At 37.9% G+C, this 26,500-nt stretch overlaps 2 protein-coding genes across 2 annotated transcripts in view; one reads left to right on the top strand and one right to left on the bottom strand.

Annotated features, from left to right (window-relative positions):
• The first annotated feature begins 3,272 nt into the window (after positions 1-3,272).
• The window catches only part of LOC143427299 (uncharacterized), a 134,904-nt gene continuing 111,676 nt past the window's right edge, over positions 3,273-26,500 (top strand). The window contains exon 1 of the mRNA XM_076901283.1: positions 3,273-3,437. Within this exon, the coding sequence (XP_076757398.1) occupies positions 3,333-3,437 (105 nt within the window). The 5' untranslated portion in view covers positions 3,273-3,332. The remainder of the gene's footprint in view (positions 3,438-26,500) is intronic.
• On the bottom strand, positions 9,827-10,500 carry LOC143427429 (histone-lysine N-methyltransferase SETMAR-like). Its single transcript, XM_076901579.1, has 2 exons — positions 10,496-10,500; positions 9,827-10,373 (listed from the first exon to the last, which is right to left on the bottom strand). The coding sequence occupies exons 1-2, from the start codon at positions 10,498-10,500 to the stop codon at positions 9,827-9,829; spliced, it is 552 nt and encodes a 183-aa protein (XP_076757694.1).

Genomic DNA, 26,500 nt, shown 5'->3' with positions numbered 1-26,500 from the left:
GGTAGTTTTAAAATAGCTGAATTGTCATACTAAAATTTTATCGATTCAATATTTTCAGACTTATGAACTGTTTTTTTTATTTTTTATGCAATTTTTATATTTTTAACATGTATTTTCCTTGTAATAAATGGAAATTAGCCCATGTTAAAATACACAGTAAACAGAATGAGAGCCATATTTAAAAAAAAATAATAATTTTGAGATCATACATTTCTTATTACATTTTTTTATTATGTCTTAGTACATTTCTTATGTTTTTTATTTTCTACCACATTTGTATTTATATATAAGGTGGTAAAAATGATATAAAATTACAAAATATAATTAATCGATACCGAATAATACAATAAAAAATCGTATCTATGGTGGCAATTGCATCTGTTAGGAAAAGGGATAAGTAAAGTTAGAAGGGCAGTTATTTCTCATCCACCCTCGTCTTCAGTTATCCTTTTTATTTCCTTTCTTTGCTAAATATATTTATCTCGATTTAATCTATGCTACATGTAGATAGTATTTGCAGATAGTTTATTATTCGTTTTCAAATGGAACTGAAATATGATTGGTGCTCTCATTCAGTTGAGTTTTACTCTCAGCTGCATGAGTGCGCTCGCGAAGGTTCTGCGGTTCACGTTTTACATTTCGTGCACCAGTGGAGCCGCTATCGTGCTCGAGATGTCTTGTTTTTAGAAGTTTTTTCTTCGGGATCGTCGTATCCTGTCTCGACCTAGTTTTTTCTTGTAAACACTAGTGAATATTGTGCGTAAAAGTGCGGAAAATGATAATTATTACTATGTGTAAGTGGTGACCCAGTTCGTTTGAAAGGTTAATTTGACTAATACGAGGTGTGACTCTGAGGTACAAGATAGCTTCTATCTACTCGACAGCCTTCCATACTAGTTGCCACTGGTTGCCATCGGATAGATGCCTCGCGTGGATGCCTTCTTTTAAAACTAGATTGTACGAGGCTTTCTCACTGATTTGGAATCATTTAAGAATCAGGTTAAAGAGTTAACGGTTCCTCTGTTGTCTTCGTCGTGAACATTGTTAAACACACCGTCGAATGGAATGTATCGTTCTGACAGTATGTGTGTATGTATCATTCGCTTTTCTGTTAATTATTTCTCGCTTCTTCCATCAAATACTTGTTGCAATTGTTGATCATTTAAATAGCTTATTACATAGTATCAAGAATGGAGATTAGAAATGTTACTTTCTACTTCTTGAATATTTGACGTAGTTCAGAAATGATTATTTAAAAGATTATTGAATAATAATTTAGTAAAAATCTATTATTTCTCAGACATGGTTGTTTTCTGTTTCTGTGAAGGTTTCACTTTTTTTCTAATAGCTGAATATTATTTACATTCTCGGTATTCTTTTAAAGAAATTGAAATAAATCAAATTTAATTATATTATGTTTTTCGATATGTATGTGTCGATTTAAATATTTGAAACAACATAGATTAGATAAGAGTTTTGTATCACAAATAAAGAAGAACGTTTTCTTCTTTTTAATGAAAATAATGTGTTCTTGCGAACGTCATATACAAATCTGCAATTCTCAATATTGACAACGAATTTCGATCTAAACTTGTTACGTTGTCGGATCATGTAAATCATCGCGCAGAGATGTAGAAACAGAGAGGAGAGAAGTACCGTTTTTCAAAACGGTTGGTCGCCAGGGCGACGATAATTTGCAACGTAAACGTTCTCATACAGTTAGTTTTAGGTCAGTTGCGAGTTACATTGTCAATGTTCTCGACAATATTCTTCGAAAATATTGCATTGTTACAAAACTGTTATGTTCCTACAGCGTTAACGACATCGAAATCGATTTATTCCTCATTTTACTTCCAAGAAATTAATCAGGAATAAGAACGAACTAATCTTGTTGCACACTATGTATATTTAGACTTTTAAATGTCATTCAATTTAGTAAAGTCTGCTGCAGGCTTCTGTCAAAATTTTTAGTGGTGTTTGCTGCGTTGAAAAATAACCACGCAAGTTACACCATTATACGTAAAAAGGAAATAAATGTCCAAACAATAATTTACATGAATGGTTTCCTTAAAAATGAAATTTCGACTCGGTTGTTTGAATAATTTTTTATTGTATTCAAGCGTTACGCATAGACACATTTAGTAGATATTGGGAATTTTAATCGTGTATTTTCTCACGTGAATGGATCTTATGAAGCAATGTTTTTGGAACAAGCGTCAGTATACTTTCTAACGTTCACACGCGAGAGCGTGAGAGAAAGAATGCAAAGGAACGTGTAAGAAAAGTACATACCGCCGTCACGTTGTGTTTTTTATCCTCGGATTTTGAACAGGTGTTTCTGACACAGCGTAACGGAGGAAATCAGAATTGAACTCGTTGTGGACAAAGTCGAATCGTGATTTCTTGTGCTGCTAAATGGAGACGAGAGAGGATTGTTCGTGTTCAATCGCTTTCTCTTTGAACTCTTAGTGCGCCGAACTAATTCAGTGTAATCTGTTTGAATGAATTCATCGGTTTCCAAGATTTTGTTTGTGATCAATTTCTGAAGACGGAATAACATGGTGTTTCTGTACAGTCTCAAGATTGATAATGTGAAGCAAGATCGGATTGCCGGTTTTATCGACACTGCCCACTGGCTTGGTAGGCGGTTACGATAAGGAAGATTTCGAATGCAAGTTTGTTTTGTTTTTGCCAATGTGGATAAAGCTATTAAAGGCATAGACTAAAGTAAAACGAGTGATAGTAAAAAATTCTTCATCAAAGGGATATCCAACTGAAACGTATTAGAAAAGAAATAAAAGGTGATGTGGAGTGATGTTTGTTGAGGAGAATGAGACAAGCGCGCGTAACGCACTGAAAAGGGGATAATAAAAGCATGGAAGTCGCGCTTTGTTAGTCATTGTCGGTGGACATTACGGCGGTGGGAAATATAACAAGAATGGGGAATAAATGGCAAGGGAGGATACGCAAAGCTGAAAGCGAAAAAATAAAAAACGTGTCTACGTCAAATGTGTAAAATGAAAAGAAGTAAAAGAAAGATTAGAAATTGGTGATAAAAGGAAAAAAAGCAAAAATATGGAATGAGTGGAAAGAGGAATACGTAGTAACGAAATACTGAATTGTGATAGAGAAAAGAGGAAAGTAAGATTCGTAAAGAATAGGACGGTAAACTTGAGGCGGGAAAAGCCAGGTGGAGGAAAATAAAAAAAAAAGGGGGAGGAACGTGAACGGTGAAGTTTCGAATTAGGTGCGGAAATAATATATACCAGAAAAAGAGAAAAGTGAGCAGGGTGTATTACACTTTGAAATTCAATGTTGAGCAGAGTCGCACGATGGCCGGGACTCGGTCCGAGAATGTCCTTAGCCCTGTCAGTGTTGTCGCGGTAGGCGGTGCAACTGTGGGTAATTTAAGAAACAACCAGCTCAACAGGTCTCAGGTATGTGTACACCATTTTCAAAATTATTTTTTACATCAGATTCAACGCTATATAATGTTCCATAATTTTTGTATGGAATATATTGGTCGTTTTGTGCCGGAAGTGAATTGGTCGGTCACTTCACGATCGTCTTCTCTTTCTTGGCCGTTATTTTAGTTAGACTTTTATTTAGTTAGACTTATTTTAATAACGACTTTAAATAACTGAAACTCTCGCGAGTGAAATGTAGTTTACCTTGAATACAATTTTGTGTGGTAATAGGTTTCGTTGCGTCCGTTGCGTAGCTTCGCCTTGCATAGTTGCTCGGTTGGAATACTAAAGACGATTTTCTTGTAATGTTTTAAGTGTTGGGTGAGTGCCGAACGAAAATGAGTCTTCAACAAATCCAACTCTATATTTCTTTGTACAAATAATCTATTTATTTATGTTTAGTTGATGTTTTAGGATGTTTCAACACTAACTTGTTTTACATTTTTACTAAGCTTATCGGTTGAGATTATACTGAGCAGTGACGACGAAGAAATTCATTAAATTAGAGTTGCGTTAGATTAAAATAGTATTTTTTGTTATTTTTGCTTTGTGTTATACATATATTTATATTTTTAATAAAAATTAAGTTGTTTATGTAGAATTAAAAAAAACTATTTGTTTTTAATAAGTTTTTGGAACGTAATCCCTCTTTGTACTAGCTCTGGGTCTCATACAACACGGTTTCACACAACACGGCATTTTTTAGGAACCTAACTACCGTGTTATAGGTGGGTTACCTGTACACTAAAGTCTGAAGCAGCCACGAGCCAATCCGCTTGCTGCTTCTCCTTAGGTGTAGAGATGGTCGGTACATTTGGTAGTAGAGGTAAGACCCCGGAAAAATCCGTCGGGGTAACACCTAATTTTGACGTACAGGCAACCCTCCTATAACACGGTAGTTAGGTTCCTAGAAAATGCCGTGTTGTGTGAAACCGTGTTGCATGAGACCCAGAGCTAGTGCAAAAAGGGGGGGTTACGTTCCAAAAACTTATTAAAAACAAATATTTTTCTTAATTCGACATAAACAATGTAATTTTTATTAAAAATATAAATGTATGTACAACACAAAGTATAAAAAAAATATTTTAATCTAACGCAACCATAATTTAATGAATTTACTCGTCGTCACTGCTCAGTATAATCAACCGAGAACGTTTTTTCGGTGGAACGACATCGCCTTCACTTTCTGAACTTTTTTCGTTATTTAAAGTTTTTGTATGTTTTCCCCTCTTAAAAAAATCTGTAATGGAACTTTGCTTGCTGGTTCTTATTAGATCATTGTAAATTTCCCGGTATGGAGCTAAACAGTTTTGCAGCTCCCTTTTGAATTTTCGACTTCTTTCCGTCGAAGGGTCTTCATTCAAGAAAAATGATTCCAGATTTTCCGCTAAGCATAGGCCTTCTTGTAATTTTTTTAATGTTAAATTCTTGACTGCACAATCTTCGTCAGAGCTAACGTCCTCAAAATCGATTTGATTTGCATCTAGGGATGCCATTTCGATTAATTCCGCTTCGTCAACTTCTTCTTCCACTAATAAATCTTCAATGTCTTTGGAAGCCATATCCACAAAACCTTCGCCTCCGATTGATTTAGCGACTTCTAATATCGCACCAATTTCATTTTCTAATGTTTCACGTATGTTTTCCGTTTCAATTGCAGAGGGCCATATCTTCTTCCAACACGCATTTAATGTTGATGTTTTTATTTCATTCAGTGACAAAGATATGATATCGATGCAGTGCTTGATGGAAAATTTCTTCCATGCTTCCATTACGCTAATTGATTGCGAATCGGTTGCGTCTAAAATCCACTGTAACGATCTTCTTATGTAATATGTTTTAAAGGTGTAAATAATACCTTGATCCAGTGGTTGGAGCAACGAAGTAGTGTTCGGTGGTAAGAACATTATTTTGATGTTGGGATGTGTTAAATCTTGTGGGTGGCATGGAGCATTATCTAATAGCAACAGCGCCTTGCAGCTCAAATTTTTTCGCTTTAAATACCGCTCAACGCTTGGCACAAAACAATTCAAAAACCAATCTCTAAATAAATGTCCTGTTACCCAAGCTCTCGAATTTGCTGTCCAGTATACCGGCAAGGTGTTTTTATTCACGTTTTTTAGTGCACGAGGATTCAAAGATCTGTACACTAGCATCGGTTTTGTCATGAAGTCCCCCGATGCATTACTGCACAAAAGGAGCGTTAAACGATCTTTGGACACCTTAAATCCGGGTGCAGTTTTTTCTGTCTTCGATATGAAAGTTTTACTGGGCATTTTTTTCCACCAAAGCCCAGTTTCGTCGGCATTGAAAACTTGATCTGCTGTGTATCCTTGCTCGGCTATAATGTTTTGAATTTTTTCTGGATACGTCCTAGCAGCTTCATGATCAGCCGACGCAGACTCTCCTTGGATTCTTATGCTATGAATCGCAAAACGCTTTTTGAATTTCTCGAACCAACCTTTACTCGCCACAAAATCTGGATTGACAGAGGATTCTCCTTGTTGTTTGAGATGGTTGTAAATTTTTAATCCTTTTTGTTTTATAATATTGCCATCTAATGGAATTTTTTTTTGACAGCAATCGTCAATCCAAATGCTGAGGGCCTTTTCCATTTTCTCAATTATTGCTGGTCTGGGGCGGGCTGAACGTTTTGCGGATGTCGAAGATCCTGCGGCAACTGCACTTCTGATTTCTTTTTCATTTTTCTTGATTGTTCTAATTGTTGCTTCGTTCAAATTAAGGTTTTTCCCAATGTGGGATGCTTTTTCTCCTTTCGATAGACGATCCAAGATTTGAATCTTTACTTCTAAAGAAATGAATTTTCTCTTGAACGTTGTTTTATCTTTACCTGACATTGCTTGGGGCTGAAGCTTAATGTCTTAAAGATAAAAAAATTGTTCTTTAACACACCGTGGCGCGACGTAGACTACCGAGTAGCAGCGTGAGACACTTTTGTTTTCAGGCCACGGAGATGAAAGTAAAGAACGTACGAAAACCACACGGAAAACTGACTGACTGACTCTTCGAGGAAAAAACACACGCATTTTAAACCAGAACTATCGTAGGCGTTGCCTAATTATTAAGCAGCAATCGTGTGTTCCCACCCTAACTGGGCGTACCCCAATGTCCTACGGGGGACATAGGGCCCGATAAGAGGAACAACCGTCTTGCTCTTCCAGCAATTTGGAAGTGACATCGTGCACGTGGCTAGCAGAGCCGCGTCGGGCACTTTACCCGGTCGTAAATTAGTCTAAGGCTAAGACCGCACGGAAAACTCTTATACTAAACAGTCTCCGTTGGTGAACGTCTCAAGTGCTGGTCCATGCCTTGGGATACCTAATACGCATCAGACCTACATACATTTCCGCAACGATGTATCTTTAGGACAGCAAGCCTCGCCGCGGCTGTATAAGTACATACAGTGTTGTATGTACAAAGGATTTGCAGTTTTCTCATCGCGTTATAGCGAAAACGTGTTGTAGGATACCGTGTTGTAGGAGGTTTCCCGCAATTTACGAATCGTGTTATAGCGAAACCGTGTTATAAGATACCGTGTTAGAGGAGGGCTACCTGTATTTGTATTTTTGTATTGAATTTTAGTAACGCAAATTTGGTTGAATATCTTGAGCTGATGCAATTCTCAAAATTGATAAATGTTAATCGGTTAATCTTGATCTTTCTGAATTTTTGTTACTTTTCATTAAGGAAAATAGTTGCTCCCATAAGTAAGTGGTTCCGAATATGGCCAATATACGCGTAACAAACGATAATCATAACGATTTTCGGAAACCGATCTATAAATAAATATGTATAAAAATCTAGAATTTCAACTCCCATAAATTTTTGCTTTAGCAAAGCATCACTTCGATCGAATTCCGTTTCTAACAATTTTAGTTGGTGAGCATATTCTGTAAATTTTAATTTAGGTAACTTAAGCAATAGATATTCTTTCAGACAGCTTTCAAAGTCAGACAAGTTTTTTTTTCTGGTTGTTTTCGCCAAAGTAATAATTTCTGGTTGAAAACGTTAAAATTATCAATAGTGAATATAATTAGAAATAGTCCTTTATCCATTGTCCATCTTTTAAATCGGCACATTCAGAATTTTTTGTTTCCAAGGAAATTCTGAATCCGTCCAGCAATTTGAAGAATCGTTTTAACACTTTATGCCTCCAAAAATAAAGTAAACTGACGATGAGTTCACGTGCTTGAATATAATTTACATTTTTGGTGACTATTCTTAATTTAAAACATATCTGATATCTAAAATTTTTGAGCACGATATTTGCTGGTGAATAATGCAATGAAAATGTTCAAAATTATTATTACAACAGCTTTAGTAATACCGATCATAGTAGGTGCATCATCGATTACGATACAAACCAACTTTTCCAATAGTAAATAGATGAATTATACTTGTTCAAAACTTCCATAAGTCCTTGTAAAAAATATCAGCTTGCATTACGCATACGGATGATCTCCACATATTTTTCAATTATTTTTAAATTAACATCGTATTCGCAAATAAAAACGGGCAGCTGTACAATATTTCGAATATCTGTACTTTTATCAATTGCAACAGAGTAGGCTTAAAATGTTCATCAACTCCGTTAGCTATAGTATTTCGATTTAAATTTACATCTTGAAATTTTTTTATTTCTACTGGATAGAATACTTCCGCAGCACAGAATTAAGCATTCGGTAATAAATTCTCCTTCAGAAATGTGATGATGTCTGTATAACTAATGTTAAGACCCATTAAATTTTATTTGTTGAAACATAGCCTAAAGCAAAGAGAGGTTCAAGCAGATGCGCTAATTCATAAAACAGCAACTATCGATCCGTCCTTCAGATCAGAATTTACATTAACCAATAATCTTCGACAGTCGCTTCCCTCATCAAATTTCGTAGAATGTCCAATGACAAATCCGCATGTCCTAACTAAAGAACACACCCACCGGCGAACCTTTATAAGATCTCGTCATCCATAGGAAAGGGAGTTAAAAGTTAAAAACATACGAAACATCATAGGATACACATACCAAATTGCTTGTCGAACGTTTCATTAATTACTGCACTCCCCAATAGTTACCGAAATATAATTTATAAGGAATACAAGTCGTTGAGGATCATTTTCTATAACAGTTAATTCCTCAACCACACCAACGTTAAATTAAACGTTGGCAATTAACAACTAACTTTTACAGCAGTTGAATAGTCTTCAACAAATTTTGTAACGTATTGCTCATATTCTGTTTTATGATTTATATCATAGTGTCCTTTAAGATTATATTCCTTAGGAACGATGTTTCTCTTTAATTGATATTTTCTTATCCATTGTTCTCGAAGTTTGATTAACTTTTTTTAAATAACATTCTAGTTTAAAATGAATAAAAATGAAAATCAATTTTGGAGTTGAAAATATCTTTCGCGAACAATTAAGGAAACACTGCACTTTCTGACGACTTGTAGAAACATGTCTCGTGTGTCAAATTAGATCGTCTCATGTTTTTATCTCCGTCCGCCGCTTTTTATTTAACGCAAAAATTTCAAATTTCCAACTTTAAAAGTCAAAGAAGTGTTTGATATTTAAACATTTTTAAAATAGATAATTATTTGCGTCCGTACCTTAAACTTGCTTCTATAAAATTAGGAGGACGACCACCATTTTCGCGATGCGACAGGTTTATTTTAACAAGGACACATTTACGCGCTAAGGCGTTGAACCTTATGATATATTAGGTTGCGGAAAAAGAAATCCATTTTTGTGTGAAATTCAAGACTTTATGTAAGATGTTTCGGATTGTCCGATGCACCGTTTTGTTATATAATTTGTTGCCATTTTAAAAGTAGCTTCATAATACCTCTCTCATAGAAGTATTGGCCCTTATTGGCGAAAAACTCTAGTAATCGATTTTCACAATCTTCTCTTGATCCCAATTTCTTATCACTCAGGAAGTTTTACAATGCGAAAAAAAGGTGGTAATTGCTTGGTGCCAGGTCCGGACTATATGGTGGATGCATTAAAACATCCCAACCAAGCTCCCGGAGTTTCTGGCGCGTCACTACAGACGTGTGTGGCCTTGCGTTGTCCTGATGAAACACAACACCTCTTCTGTTGGCCAATTCTGGCCGTTTCTGGTCAATCGCTAGCTTCAAACGGTCCAATTGTTGACAGTAGAGATCTGAATTTAGTGTTTGCCCATACGGAAGCACCTCATAATAAATGATTCCTTTCAAGTCCCGCCAAATACACAGTAGAACCTTCTTGCCCGTTAGTCCTGGTTTGGCCACTGTTTGAGCTGCTTCACCAAGCTTTGACCACGATCGTTTTCGCACAATATTGTCGTATGTGACTCATTTCTTATCTCCAGTCACCATCCGTTTAAGAAATGGGTCGATTTCATTCCGTTTGGCCAAGACTTCGCAGATGGAAATTCCATCCATCATGTTTTTTGGTGCTAATTGGTGTGACACCCTAAAATCGAGCTTCTTTTTGAATCCAGCTTTGCGCAAATGGTTTAAAACTGTTTTATGGTCGATCTTTAGCTCCTGGGCGATGTTACGACTGTTAACATGCCGGTCAACTTCGATTATTTCTGTGATTTTATCAACATTTTTGACGACGGGCCTGCCTATGCGAGTTGCATCTTTAACATAAAAAATGCCTGAACGTAATCGACGAAACCAAAATTGCACGTAATTAGCTGTTACAGTATCGGCACTATAAACACCATTCATAATTTCAGCGGCCTGGCTTGCATTTTCGCCATTATCAAAGAAAAATTGTAAAATGAACCGAATTTTCTCTTTGTTGACTTCCATTGTTAACACCTTGTAACTCAAAACTGAATGGAACTGAGGGCAATGTAACGGGAGTAAAGAATCACACTCAACCTTTTTGCTCTCAATTTAATATAAAACAGTCAACAATAACGAAACAACAAGTCTTTAAATATTGGGGGCGGTGCTATGGCTACGATTCCTTTCACGTCGCTACGCGACTCTAATGAAACTCTAATTGACCTCATAATTCTTGACGAATATGGAGGTTGTTCTAACCGAACGGGGTGTTCTAGCCGAACTGTTCTAACCGAACTATTCTGATCGAATCGTTCTAACCGAACTGTGTGCTAGACTTGTTCTAACCGAACTGTGTGCTAGCGTTGTTCTCACCGAATTGTCTGAATCGAACTGTCGCGAGGACGAAGATGTCGTCCCTTAAAAATGCGTATAGAGGAGGATGGAAAATCCCAGAATGAAAAGGATAGATGCACGAACGAGGAGAGTGAACGTTTCCACGAAACGCAACGGACGGAAATTGGTCATAAATAAACCAAGGTTAAAGATCTGCCGTACGTGACTGGGCAACGCTCAGTCGCGACGAAATCTTAAAGGAAACAATTACTTGGCCCAGATGATGGACACAAACCAGACGGGTATCGGGTTTAGGAAATGCGCGGGCCTGGTCGCCATGTGCTAACCCGCGGTGACCAGACCTGCGCTGTATCGTAGGAACGCATTGTTATTTTTTTAGAAAATTTACGACTAGAAAATACCCGGAATCGTAGCCGCCACAGAACAAACAAAAAACAGCAAAAGAATTTTTTTAGTGTGAAATGTCACCTTTACAACGAACATAAATTTGAAATTGTTTGATCGATCACTACAGCCATCTACCGAGAAAATAATAAAGCTATCATGATAAACGATCAAGCGAATACATAGTCACTGTTACTTACCATAGTCGTGCAATTTAAATGTTTGTGTACAGGGTGGACAATTTATAACTGTGAATTGCAGTATCATTAAAGTTTCGATTAAATAAGAAAGAATAGTTTTTTCAAATGTAAATCGTTTATTAATGTAAGAAATATCGGGTAACAGGGTGCACGGGCGGCCGACGAGGGCCGTGTGCATTTCCCTGCGCCATCGCCCCTCCCCGGGGCCTTGCCTAAACATACGAATGGGCCATGACGTTGAGGGTGTCCTCGAGGCTAGTACGAATGGACTAAGAAGGCATTTCTGTACAAACCTTCGGGTGAGACACTAATAAATACCCCCAGTAGACGTTGAACCATCGAGTTATTACTCCATTTTCCTTCAACTTCTTACATTAATACTGGTAATTATATGTATATAATATTGTGTATAATATTAGACAAATGCCTGCACTTAAACGTCGAACAAATCCAAGTTCTATCTCTTGGGCGCATTTTTCATTTGCAACTTTTTAGGTTTCGGAAGGTGTGTTTGATATGTTTGGTGCACTGACATGCGCACTACTTTTACTCTAATTTTCCATGGATATGGATAATCAAATAATAGCATCAAAACATAAAAATAAATGGTCTAAGAATATTATTTTTGAAATATCCGTTATAAACACGTTATTTGACAAGTTGATGTGTATTATTCTTCTGAAAACAACACGTATTTCAAAAATCTGGTTATTTTATTTGGATCAATGATAACAATGATAACGCTCGTTACAGTAATAGTAACATACATTCCATACTTCCCCGAAAGAGCAAGATTTGACTACACTTTCGGTTCAAATATCATAAAAAATAGCCTTAACCCCTTGCCTTACGGTTTAATTTCCAACTGTGCGGACCCAAAGCGACACCAAGGTCGGTCGCGCGCAGGGACATCCACAGCTTGGCTGAGCGTTCGAAACTGTACAAATCGCAAACTTCCTATGATTTGTATATATACGTGCGCGGTACAATTAATTTTGCAAGATGTTTGAGAAATAATTATGATTAGTTGATTATTAAACAAAAAAAAATTTATTGTTGCAAATTGAATAATACATTAATAATAACATTTTAATTTCAATACAAAAATTTAGTAATCTTCGATGGTATGGTATCTCTCAAAACATCTTGGTACTGCAGTGGTAAAAGTGTTAATGCAACTTTACACTTTTTGCATTCCCACGTTGTCTCATTGCGTTGTTTATGCTTTGTGCAAATTACACATCTTCGTTTTGGGTGTTGGTTCGACGGCGTTGGATCTATATGCTTGGGAAAATGACTCTAATGTTGAGCCTGCAATCTTTGTGGTAAATCTCTATTTGATAACCGTCCTTCACGGTTGTAGTTCGGTAATTGTTTGGTATTGCCCACGGCTTTCGGAATGGATACCGAAGGTTCGGGCTTGGCCGTTTTTGCACAACGGTGTGCCGACTAAGAAACTGTGTTCCAATAATCGTAGGACCACCTTCTTGATGGTGGAAGGAACAAAACTGAGATTGTGGGTTCTGTCTCACTCTTTATTATACACGTCTTGACCGCTGGAGCGCTAAGTCCAGTCTCCCAGCGCGATCCGGAAAAATTACAATTCTAACTATGTCGTTGTGGGGGTTGAGACACACGGATAGGTCAAAAAATCAAACTATTCGGAGTGGTGAGGGAAACGGCCGAATTATACTATTGGACAAAATCTGAACTAAGTGGCCACCTCCCAAATCGAGCTCGCTCTTAGGCGCCATGTTGCCCTTGAGTGATGCACGCGGAAATTCCGTGTGTCTCCATCAACGACCGGAGTCAGCGATAACCTTAAGAGACACTTCAGCTGTGACCACGAAGTAAATCAACCGAAGGGTTTCTTGTATAATAAGCAGAGATGGGAATTCTAGTTCTGAAAAAACTACAAATGCCATGGTCTCGAAATAATTATTATTAGGTTGCTCTGGACCTAACTAAGACTAATGACTATTTACAAACGGGCAAGAGTCCCTAATAACTAACGCCAAGGTGGGTGACATACCCGTTCTGGCGTAAACAAATTGTTTTCGGAATGCATTCACAGCGGCATTCAAAAGAAGGTCGAATATTAGTTTTTTGTACCATTTTAGTGATCTTCTAAGTGGACTACTGTAAGCACCCATTTGATCAGACAGATCAATCGCTGTTTTTCCTTTATTATAATCAGTAATAACTTTTCGTTTACAACAAACCCCTGTTTTTGTTGTTACGTTTTCCATTTCATCAGAATGCTTGGTCGAAAGAACTGAAACATCCCTCTTGTCTTTTCATTTCATGATCGTAATTGCTTTACTGTTTTCTTGAGCAACGACTTCTCTGCGTCGCAGTTTGCCAGTCAGAACTTCATCTGGATTGTCTTTGCGATTTGGTCGAAGAGTACTAACCAAATGCGTATTTTTTTATATGAGTCTGTTCGCTAAATCCACACTCGTGTAATAACTGTTCGTGTATAAAGTATGGCCTTTATCAAACACATTTTCACATAAATTCATGACAACATTTGTAATTGTTGTATTTTCCTTTTCCAATGATTTACCGGTGTAGATGCGAGAGTTATAAGTGTAATTATTGTCGCAGCACAATTGAAATATTTTTATCCCATATTTGTGTCTCTTTTGTTCCATGTACCGTCTAAATATGATCCGTCTACGGAATGGTATCCATCCATAAAATCACTCCAAAAAACCACTTTATCTCGTCTTTATCTGTTGGCACCTATTTTTCGACACGTTTGGAAGCAATTCCTTTTCGTAAGTCATAAATATTAGTTTGTTCGCTTATATGTTCAAACATTTTATCTGTTACACAAAGGCCATAAAAATCTTCCACTCTTCTACAATTTTGCACTTTTTCATTAGAGAGTTTGGCACCTATGTTTGGTTGGTTGCCTCACGGATCAAACCACTCTTTTGGAGCATTAGCTTCAATATTCCTTAGTGAACTATCAGATGGCTCACTCAATGAGTTACTATCTCTTCGTCCTCTCAACATTTTTAGTTGATGGTGACAAAACTTTTTCAAAATAGTCACTGTAAAACTAAACTCTCTCTGCTGCAGTGAATCTTTCTATTCCCGTGGCTTCCTCGGGCTGATCGTTTCTTGGTGTTCGCTCTTTTGTTCCTCTGGCATTCCCCACTCCATTATCTCATGTTTATACATGGTATACACGTGCATTGGCTGCACCATTGTCACAGTCCGAACGACAAAGAAACAGTGAAAAAAGAGAATCGTCTGTTGCGGTGTGTTGCGTGGTCTAGTTTAACGTAGTTTAGCGTAGTCAAATGCACACGCGTTGCCGCCTGAGCGGAAAGTATAGCAAAATCGGCGTCACACTCAACATGTTAAACAATGTTTAATCGTCGTGGTATTCTCCTTGGATCGTAATCCATGGCTTGATCCGGTCGGTTGCAATGACTGACGATAATACTGCTAGCGAACAAGTCTCGAGGGCAACTGGTGATGAAATCGCGAAAAGCGTTTACCATCGCATGTGGGAAATTACATATTCTTTCGTGCAAAAAATTGTCCAACGCACGGTGACAAAGTGTTTCTAGGTCCAGTTCCTGTAGTTTCAGTAACGTAGATCTTGCAACGTGTGGTCGATCGTTGTCCTGCAGGAGAATTGATTTGTCCCTGTTCATCAATCTCAGCTGTTTATTCTGCGGCTACCTCATCATTTCTTCTAAGTGAATGCAATAAAGGTCCGCCGTTATCGATTGTCTGTGTTTCAAAATTATCGTGAATAACATCCGCGTTGGATTACCAAACAGACACCATTAATTTCTTTTGGTGTATGAGCTCGGTTTTGGGGTGCGTTTTAGCGCTTCACCTTTATCCAACCATTATGCCAAACGCTTGCGATTATCGAAAAGTATCTACCTTTCATAGGATGTAACCATCCGGCGCAAAAATGGATCGCCTTTTTTTAGTCGTGACACTAAAGAACAGCAAACCTCGAAGCGATTCCTTTGCTGACGTTTGCTCGTTTTTAACTTACGTGGAACTCACCTATCCAGCTTCTTTATTTTTCAATTGCTTTAAAATGGCTTAAATTAGAACGATACGATAGAGAAGAACGGTCGAAGTGAAATATCGGAAACTTCGGTTATCAAATTTGATGTGAAGCGGCGTTGCTTCGGTTTGCTGTAGAATAGAAGAGGAAAGAAGGAAGGAAAAGAGAGGGGAAGAACGTTTCGTCCTGGGCCTGCTAGTGGACTCATCAGTAAGGCTACCTAGCAGGCCTTGCCTTAGACGCTGGGATATTAGGGACAGGTCAGATCTTCTATATATTGGAAAGGATGGGTCATCGGGTACTTTCAGGAAAGTGTAAACGGTGCTGTCCCTCTAGTGGCGAGTGTCGAAAGGCCGCCACAGATGCTTTAGTATGCACAGCTTAAACATGAGAAAACGAATAATTTCACTGAATCCGTTCCAGCACTTTCTTTGAACTCAAGTGTCCAGCCCCGTCATAACGTAATCTGCAAATCTACAATGTTGCGTTCCTCGGAACAATCCATTCTATTTTATCGTCAGACAAATATCTGCACAATTTATCTCGCTTTAACACGCTTAAACGTATACTCTTGAACTTCGAGCCACCATCGACCTATGCGCGGCAATAAATCTTTCTTCAAAATGGTTGTCCGTAATACGTTGCAGTCACTTGCTGCCGTGAAATTAATCCTCAGCTGATAAACTCGAAACTGTCGCAACGCGAAAACAATAATTAACCATGTGACCTGCTTTGCCACAGTTATAGCATTTTATTGGTTTATAGACTGCTGCTTCTCTGCTATCTTCGTTTTGCTCTTCTTTTCTTCTTACTATAATATCGGAAACTTAAAGAAAACTTACTTTCCGTATCTTTTTCGTTTTTCCTGTCGCGCACAATTCGTTGGGAGAGCTTCGTCGGAAATCCCGAAGATAACCATGTCGTTGATCTTTTCGTCGTTCAGTTTAATATCTAGTCGCCGTCTAAGGTTTGGAAGCAGTAATCGGCAAGCGATTTCGCCTGCAAGCACAAGTCAGCTTCCCGTAACATCCGTGAGAACGGCATAGTCCGTCGTAATTGGCCGACTAAATACACCTTTATCTCGGCGACCCAAGTTGTCGCGACACATATTCTCGTATCATGCACCACTGGCGAGTATGCCCATTTAACAGAGTCATCTTAACCATCGTGTGCTGCTACCTCGTCGACATGTCGGACCCAGATTTCAATCGCAATGTCCTCCTTCTCATCGACGTGACGTGTCCGTCCGGGCGATTTCACACGGGTAGCAGTGCTATTGATATTTAGACTTTTCGCGTCTTCCCTACATCGTCGCGGACTTCGCGAATTTCGCGAACGCGATTTAGAATTTCTCCAACATTGCCTCAACCTTCCGAGACGCGCTTCGGCGGAGGCAATTTATTATATATTCACCACTACTATGTATAACCTTGTGGCGGCACTCGCCACTAGACGGACAGCACCATTTACACTTTCCTGAAAGTACCCGATGACCCATCGTTTCCAATATATAGAAGTTCTGAACTGTCCCTAATATCCCAGCGTCTAAGGCAGGGCCTGCTAGGTAGCCTTACTGATGAGTCCACTAGCAGGCCCAGGACGAAACGTTCTTCCCCTCTCTTTTCCTTCTTTCTTTCTTCCTACATCTTTACAGCACAGCAAAAACCGAAGCAGCGCAGCCGCAACCTTCTCCCACCTTCCTGGTAATTTATCAATTCCTTCCTTGCAAAACGTGGTTGGCTTGGACTGGACGAAGTTTTCGACAACCTGATTGAAACAGTTCTGCAAGAAACAGAAAATGTGGTAATTTGTTGGGGCAAGATCCATTTGTTGGAGTAAGGTGAGTGTGGTACTGTTTTACCACACGTGAACGATCCAAGTTTAAGAATTTTTTCTTGCGTCACAAAGGAAAAAAATAACGTTTTTGCGATTGACGAATGCAGGACGCTTTTCATGGAGTTTTTCTTGCGCTCTTTGCAGTTGCCGAACGTAATATCTATCCGCAGTAATCGTTAAATTTGGCTTCGTGATAGATTATGCCTCAACAATAAAAATCGTACACAGAATAAAATCTTTTTGCCATGTATGTTTGCTTTTGGATCTGGTAGGGGTGGTTAGTCCTTATATTTTCCTAGGTTATCCATTTTTTTTCGCCTGTTAGAATCCTGTTTAAAAGAGGCTTGATTTTTACCCAATCTTCTTTATTCCGCTTACTAAGATGTGAGGTACCCATAGATTGTTGTAGATTTTGCTCCAATATCGCCTTTAAAAAATGTTATAAATTAATTTCTAACTGGCCGATCAGTTATTAGCCTTTCACCATATATTATACATTGCGTACTTTCTCCGCTGTTGCCTCAGCACTGTTGCTTTGCTCAAATTCCCAAGGATTGCATGATGAATATGCACTTTTTGACTCCCGATTTCAGAGTTTAAGAAAAACAGTTTAACGTAACGTGCATCACACAAAATGGTTGACAGAAGATTATCTGAATCCTCATCCTAACCTAATATAGTAGATAATATACTATTTTACTTATACTTAACTTTACACTGTGCCGTGTTAAAGTTAGAGGGTTTGCCCCGCTTCTGATATGTAAGAAGTTATGAAAGTAGAAATAACTGGATGGCTAGATATATCTTGTAGGCATTTCTATTACTTGTTTGCACTTCTTAGGCTGTTAGTATTAGCCTCGAGGACGCCCCGAACGCCATGGCCTCTCCGAATCTGTTTGGGCAGAGGAGCTTAACCGCAGGGAGATACAGAGGATCTTTGTCGACCGATATTTCTTACGTATACAAAAAATTATATAAAATGAGAACTTTCGGTATTTCTACTGATAGGTTTTGTGCTTTGTTGCTATAATATTCGACTAATCTAGTAAGTTCTCTCGAGCAGCGTAAAGCGGCAATTATTATAAAAATAAATGGTGGAAGCTCAAATGTGACAATCTTCGAATGAAGATTATGGCGTTCATAACGTGTGCGCGACATCTATTTGTTTGAGTCACACTATATAGGAGTGCCAAGAGTTAACACTTAGCCGACCGACTGCGTCGGGTCTGTTCACACGCTCTCCACCGTGCATTTTTCCGTGCAAGTAACGCGGACTAATATTTACTACTTGAAAGCAAACAAGTCTGAACATTATTTAAGTGTAGTATTCAAATATACTTTTAATAATAATACATGTTAATATTTTTTTACGATGTAGTATCGTTCGAAACAAGTCAATTTATGCAGTGGTACATTACATATTCGCAAAAATATCGCGTATAACCAATTTTTTTGTTAGGCAAGCATGCAATACCTACATCTTCGGCGAGGATGTGATTTTTTTCCACCCGCAATAATTGGTACTAATTTGTCTTTTTTTAAATCTTTAGTTAGCCTTCCTGGTGGATGACATCTGGACGCTCTTCTTGTGCTTTTAATCGCGTTCGAAGGTTCTGCATCTTCGGTACCTAAATATTGAATTTCGTATCAATGCTTCTATCAATGCTATTGCAACTTTGATTTAATAATTTATTTTACAAGATCTTCTGTATGCATAATTAAACAAAGAATGAATGAACTGAAAATATTTCTTCATTAATATTTTTACATTTCAATAAAGCAACAAATTTTTGTGAAGCAACGTTTTAATGCGATGAATGAATTTGATGAGATGACCAATTTTTCAACGTTCGGTTTGAACTGACTAACCAAGAGTGTTAAATCTCCACGTTTACAAACCTTTGTTTCGAAACAACGATTTCTTTGCTTCGAACGACCGCACTAAAACCGTGTTCCTGCAAATAGGAAGTTGGGAAAGCAATTATGAGTTTTTTATATATATTTTTTTTCTTCATAGTCTAGGGTAACGATCACAAATTTCCTTCTCTAACTAAAATTTTTGACAACTTTTCCTAAACTTTGGTTTCAGTTCGATATCGTATTCCAATTCAGTTAATTCAATCTGGAATTTCAGTGAAAGGAAGATCCTTAAATCGTTCTAACATATCTTTATGCAGCCTGTCTAAATGATCAGCAAATGCTTACAGATCATCATCATTAAGACCAGCTTTCTTTTCTAGCTTGTGCAACTTTGAAATAAAAGTAGATACCACGGACTTTGTCTTAATTAGGTTTCCCTGCAACTATAAATTCAGTTCGTTGAACTTTGCGAATAGTTCTGATAAATATGCAGTATCATGCCTGATATCTTTAAGTTTGTCATTGAGTTTCGAGATTTCTTTTCAAGAAATTCAAAGAGATTATAAAAGCGCCTTATACAGTTTCCTTTTGATAGCCAAAAAACCTCGGTATGCAGTAGCAAACCTTGAAAATTTCCATCATTTCCCAAGCACAAATTCCGAAATAGTTGATCGTTAAGAGTATGAGCTTTCATTCCGTTAACATCGGTAATTACAGTGTGGAATGACTTGTGGAAGCGATCACAGAATTTCTTGGCAACCACGTGTTGTCGATGAATGACACTGTGGGATAGTTGGGACATGAACAATTAAACTCCACACAGTTCGTTTTTCGTTTTTCTTTATTCGGATCGCTTTTGTGTTTGTGCTCGCAGTTCATGTCGTCATCTTCGACTGTTTCTTTTGCTGATTTCGTTCCCAGCACGTAGGGCTCTTTTCGGCCTGCATGGTAGAGGGTTTTCCTGGCGTATGTGATTCCCATCGCGTCTCCTATAACTATGGGAAAATCACTTGATCAGTTCAGCGCCACCTGTTTATATTTTGCGTTGAGTCCCCAAGTGTCGTGCGTCGCGCGTAGGGCTAAGGACACCGACTGAAACTTTTCGGGGTGCGAAATGATAACGGTCTCGGTCGGGATTCGTCGCTGTCAAGTGGCGATGGACGCCACATCACCCCCCCCCCCCCTCCCCCCTTCGGTGAGGATTAGGGTGCAGTCGTTCTTATAATTACGTTTTATTTATAGCAAAAAATTACGTTACAACTGTTGCTTCTGATCTACTATGTACATCCTTTTCGATCTCGTAACGCGTTTAAGCGCGTTTAGGTGCGTTTTGTGTTTGCGGGACCCCCTGCGGCGAGGGTTCATGAACATTACTTTGCTCGTTATCGCGGAGCAAGTATGCCGGTTTCAGTCGATCTAACGACACCGGAACTACTCGGTGTGGCATACGATGGTCAATTTTAATTGTCGGTAGAATCGCTCCACCATACCGTTCGCGGCGGGATAGTACGCAGTCGTACGTAAATGTTGCGTGGCCCATCAAACGCAACAATTCTTAAAATAATGCCGATTTAAATTATCGGCCTTGATCGTATTACAATTTTACTTCTACCATTTTACTGTTTTTCTTAGGCAATTATAATAGGATGACATTTGGTCCGACAAATCAACGTCTTTTCTTGCATTATTATAATACAATAAAAAACAAGATCAGGTTTCTTTTTTCCAAGTTTTTCTTCGATTACTAGACACTTATCATTTTTTGCAAGTTGTTAACATTGATATCGGTTACTTTTATCGGTTCATTTGCCGAATTTTATGCCGGAATTATTTTCATCTGTATGGTACCCATAATTAATAATATACCGATAAATGCCTTTAATTCGCTTATTGTAACGGATACCCAGTAGCTCTGATGTTTTTTGGTTTTTTTTATCAATACCACTTTGCATGGCATATTTGTTTGTTTACTGAACTACAGGTTGATTTATGCTATCGGTCAGAAATAGTTTATATATCTTCAACTGATTATCGAAATTAATATTTTGTATTAAAAGCTTTGTCCACGCTCATGTTCTATCACATCTTTTTCTATTTCTGTTGTCTGAATTGGTTGCAATTTTCCTTCTTCCAACATTATATTCGTAGAAAAATATAAATTCAAAATTTTCCTTCGATAACAGATATGAGATTCATCTGATGAATCATCGAAATAAACATTAAATTTTGTTTAAAATTCATTTTATTGGAACACGTACCATCTTAATTGCATTAGTGTTATTTTCTTTGATAGTATGAACTATTTATTAACCTTTTGTCTTGCTGACTGTGGACGCTGGCCTACTCCTAGAGTCACTCAAACAAGGAACTGGTTAAAGCTCTCAGACAGGATCTACTGCTCTGCTCTGTGGTTCTTTCCCTTTGCTTCTCTTCAACGGTGTTACATGGTTCCTGAGGCAGTTAAATGTGCCTTATTATCCGTATGTTGTCATCAGTAAGTTGGAAGTATGTGTCATGTGAGTGAGTTTAGCTTGTCGCTGCCATAAATAGTTGCAGGAAAAGTTTCAAAAAACCTGTTTGTATGGAGCTAGAGAGGTGTGATTTGGATGGATTGCAGTTTAGGGAGGTTTAATTTGTTTGTTAAAGGGATATTATTTACTCCATAATTTGCTGTGGCATTCATTAGGGGATTCTGGTGATTATAAGAAAGGTGTGGTTTATAAGAGAGTTCTGAATGATTTTGGTGATTCCAGGGGGTGTTTATTCTAGTGAGTTTTAATATTAGTTCATTGTGTCAGACTGTATCAAAGGCTTTTTGTATGTCTAGAACGACCATGGTTGTTGACCTGTTTTTATTAAATTCGAGTATGATGTGTTCGGTGACTCTTAGAAGTTGTTGGATGTTGGAGCGGCTAGGTTTGAAACCAAGTTGTTCGTTGATTAGGATATAGTTTTGTAGGAAGTGAGTGTTTAGTTGCGTAAGGATTATTTTTTTTAGGATTTTGCTGAATAGATTCAAGAGGCTGGGTCGGTTTTGTTTTTACTGGGTTTGGGAATTGGTACAATTATGGCCCATTTCCAAGCGGAGGGGAAGTATGAGAGGGAGTAGAATTGTTTGTAGATGTAGTATAGTTGGATTATTATTTTCTTGGGAAGGATTTTGATGTGGGTGGCTTTGGGGACTTTGTTGCTTTTCAGGCTTTTTGTATACTGTATGATGGTTGCTAGGGTTATGTGAGAAGTGTTTACGTTTGGTTTTGACTATCGCGGGCAGTGTTGAGAGCTACGGTGTCCCAGGTTTATGTGAGGTGTGTAGTGGAGGAATGTGCTTTTAGGAGGGTTAGTGCTATTAGGTCAGCCTTTTCTTTTTTGGTTTGACGGTTTTGTGCATTTGCCAGATGAAATTGTCTTTGAGGTTCAGGGTTTTTAACTTTTGTTGCCATTGAATCTGCTTTAGAATGGATATGTGGTTTCCGATTTGGGAGGTGAGAAGGTTTCTTCCTAATTTGTAGCGAAGGTGGTGTTGTGTGTTGCCAGCCTTGCAAGCCTTGTTATATGGCTTGTGGATCGTGTTTTGTAAACTTTTTATTTTTTCATCTATTTGGTGTGGGTTGGAGAGAGTGGGGTTAGTGTTGCGTTGGGAGCAGTTATGTGTTTGAATTTTTCCCAGTTTCTGTTGGTTAACGTGTCATTTGTAAATTGTTGGGTTGGGTTTGATATATTGAGAATAATAGGAGGTGGTTGGAGGAGAGACTGTTTCCAGTGTAACAGACCGTTTGTGCCGTAGTGTTTGATATGAATATGTCTGATTCCTTCCGTTTGGTTCCTTCTGTCTTGGGGTTTTGAAGGAGTATGTGTCGCTGTGGAGGATACAATAGTTATTGGAGATTAATTGGGAGTGGTGGGTGTTTCCGTTTGGGTTGGCTTTGTGGCTATTCCATCCCCTGTGTTTTGTGTTTAGATCTCCCCTATTATAAAAGGGTATATGTGGTTGGTGATTGAGCTCAGATCTCTTTTAGTTAATTTCGAGTTTGGGGGAAGGCGACGTCGCCATCATTGCCCGAGATTCTGTCTTTTCTGAGAATTCGATAATTGGGGATGTGGAAGTGGTCATGCGGTTTGAGCCACGTTTCAGTTATTAGGGCTATTTTTATTTTGTTGTGTTGGTTTCTAGGAAAAGTTTGAGTTCTGGAGTTTTGTTTTTGCAACTGGTTTGCATAGGAAGAATTCCATAGGAAGTTTAATCGTGTGGGGTTGCAGCTTCCATGAATGCCATAATTTTTTCTTTTCATTCTTTTCATTTTGAAGCATTCATTTAAGGTTGGAAAGTGATTTTATTTCGTTGAAATTGATACTAAAGATTTCGTTTGAAGATTGTTGGTCGGTGCCAGGGTGGGTACCAGTCCAGGCACAAACCCATATTCACCAACATTCAAGTCAGTTCTAAGTAAAATATCGTAAGACACAGAGCTATAAAAAGCTTGTTGAACATCTCTTAACATCATTACCGCGCGAGGTGTTACCGAAATTATAACCATAGAATAAATACAAGTTCATTCCTTAACCACACCGCCGGTATTTAAATCAATTATTACTGTGGCCGCCTTTCGACACTCGCCACTAGAGGAACAGCACCGTTTACACTTTCCTGAAAGTACCCGATGACCCATCCTTTTCAATATATAGAAATTCTGACCTGTCCCTAATATCCCAGCGTCTAAGGCAGGGCTTGCTAGGTAGCCTTACTGATGAGTCCACTAGCAGGCCCAGGACGAAACGTTCTTCCCTTCTCTTTTCCTTCCTTCTTTCCTCTTTCTTTCTATAGCAACCCAAAACATGCCGCTTCATTGCTGAAATTTTTCCCATTTAAAAAGTTTTTTGAACTTTGAAATAAATGATAAACTGTATGGAGGATGCGACATCACATCCTAACCAATTTTCAATTATTTCGTACATGTTATTAAATTGTCGTGGTAAAACACGATTCTGGCCTTTTCTCTGTGATTGCTTCCTCTAATTTCATAAGTTATTGGCAGTAAACATCTGAGTTAGTCGGTTCGTTGCTTGGAAGTAGCTCAAAATACACTACGTTTATAATACAAAGAAATTTATAGCACGATATATCTCTGGGTTGTATTGGTTTATCACAATTGGATCATGATCTTTTTCGATCAGTGTTATAGTAGACTATTCATTTTTCATCACCAAGAATAATTCGTTTAAAAAAAGAAGGCTCGATTGCATTACGTTTCACTGCGCATCGTAAATATTGATTCATTGCGTCAATTTATACGGAACTCAAATATTAAGTTTTTTAATGAGACGTGCGATACATTTAACCTTTTTTGCAATCTATCGCATACGTATTCGATTGTTGCTTTCATTTTGTCATCATTAACGAAAAGAAATTTTTTAAACCAATTAGGACACGAGCGTCATGTTAAGCAATCGCCATTAAGCTTCACATACCTCTTTGCGAGCCTCAATCGTTTTCGTACCTTTGTAAAAGAAAAAATAAAAAGTAAACTATTATACTTCGAATACTGAATTTTTGATGCGTTCGTAACAAAACGGCTATTTTTGAGATTAGACATTTTCAGCTTCGATAGTTAAATTTCGTACCTTTGACGTCCTCCATAGCCGAACCGTGTCATAAATGAAGTATTTGTTTACGATTGACTTTTGGAAAAGACCAAATGATTTCTAAAGTCTAGTTTCTGTTTTCAACCGCTATGTTATATCTTCCGTCATTCAGTCTATTTGCTCGTAGATAATGTTAACGCGCGAAGTGAACATACGAGAGAGACATCTTTCATATAGAACAAACGTGTTAAACTCATGTGATATTACCGGTTAAATGATTTATTTTCTATTAAGTTGGGTAGGGGGTCGTTTTATTTTTCATTTCATTTTTCAAACTAAAAATATTTTATATTTTATTAAGTAAGTGGAGGTATGTCGGACATTTGAAGGTCACCTTCATTTTTTCCCGTAATATGATAGAGCATTTTAAAACGAGTTCAACGACCTGTAACATGAAGCCATTGAGGGTCATAGAAGGTAGAAAAATGCAATGAAACATACGTATTTTAAACAGTTGAGGAATGCATAATGTTTATCGCTTTTTACTTCAGTGTGAATAAACACTGCTTGAAGAGTATTTTAATAGTTTGCCGGATAAGTTAAGCATGATAAGATTAGTATCAATAAATCGGTCAATCTGTTCCGACCGACGCCGAGTAACAATAAACGTGGGGTCTTCGAAGACCAATTTTATGACGAGTTTATGACGAACCGGCTATTTTTGAGATTAACATTTTTACCTTCAATAGTTAACGCTTGCCGATCTTGACCATTTTAATTAAATTCTGAACTTTTGACGTCCTCTATAGTCGAACCGTGTGATAAATGAAGTATTTTCTTTAGCGTCAATCGTGCACGTATACAGACCGTTTTCTGTCACGAGCATGCATGTATCTTTCCACCCTCTTGAAACGAACGCGCTCTCCGGGCACAAAAGAAGGTGCGAACGATACTCGAAGGGGCACACTGATTGGTAATTTGCATCATTTTGGCAAATGCCGACAGCATTCACTCCCTTGCACGGTGCAGGGAGTAACGGACGAGCTTTTCATTCACCAGACATAACACCCCTAGGCTTCTTTCTGTGGGGAACACTGAAAGAGAAAGTGTACAAGGAAAGTACCAACTACACCTTATGATATGCAACAGCGAATTATTGCAGCCTGTGCGTCAATAAGTTTTGACAATATACGACGTACAACTCAATCAATCGTAAAAAGAATGCCAAGGCGCATTGCCAGTGGTGATCACCATTTCGAGCACCTACTATAAATGTATGCTTCATTTACTACTAAAACCGTAAGTATTATCGCCTTTTTTTACTTTCTATGACCTTCAATGGCTTCATGTTACAGGTCGTTGAACTCGTTTTAAGATGCTCTATCGGAATTAAGATGTTCTATCTTACGGAAGAAGAAAAAACATACCGATCCATTTAAAAAGATGAAGGTGACCTTCAAATGTCCGACATACCTCTACTTACAAAAAAAAACTATTTTCGCCAACGGATAGGCTCTTTTGTACTGTGCAATTTTATATGAGCAAAAATTTCTGTGGAACTTACAGTTTCGAATATATTTGAGGCGCTAATAGTTACTACTCCAGCCTGTGTATAACATTCAGGAATATGTACATAGTAGTTGAACTAAATTTATTTTAACATTTGAAAAATATTGAAGGTAACTTGTTTTCAGTAATTAATTTTCTTCACGAAATGTTAGACTAATTGTGAATTGTAAACACATAGACAAAGTGCTTGTGAGTGCCTTTTAACACATGTACATTTTGACTGCATTTTGTTACGTTGAACTTCGTGTACGCGTGTACGTAACACCAGGAAGATATGGGTTAAAGGATATGTGAGATGGTTATGTGGGTGCGTTATTTTAGAAAAATGATGATAATCTAAGGATACTAAAAAATAATACGGATAGTTTCATTGATTTAAATTTTACTAGCAATTGTAGA

This window comes from Xylocopa sonorina, chromosome 9, assembly GCF_050948175.1.
Source record: "Xylocopa sonorina isolate GNS202 chromosome 9, iyXylSono1_principal, whole genome shotgun sequence".
Taxonomy (NCBI): Eukaryota; Metazoa; Arthropoda; class Insecta; order Hymenoptera; family Apidae; genus Xylocopa; species Xylocopa sonorina.
This window is presented reverse-complemented; position numbering and strand designations above follow the sequence as displayed.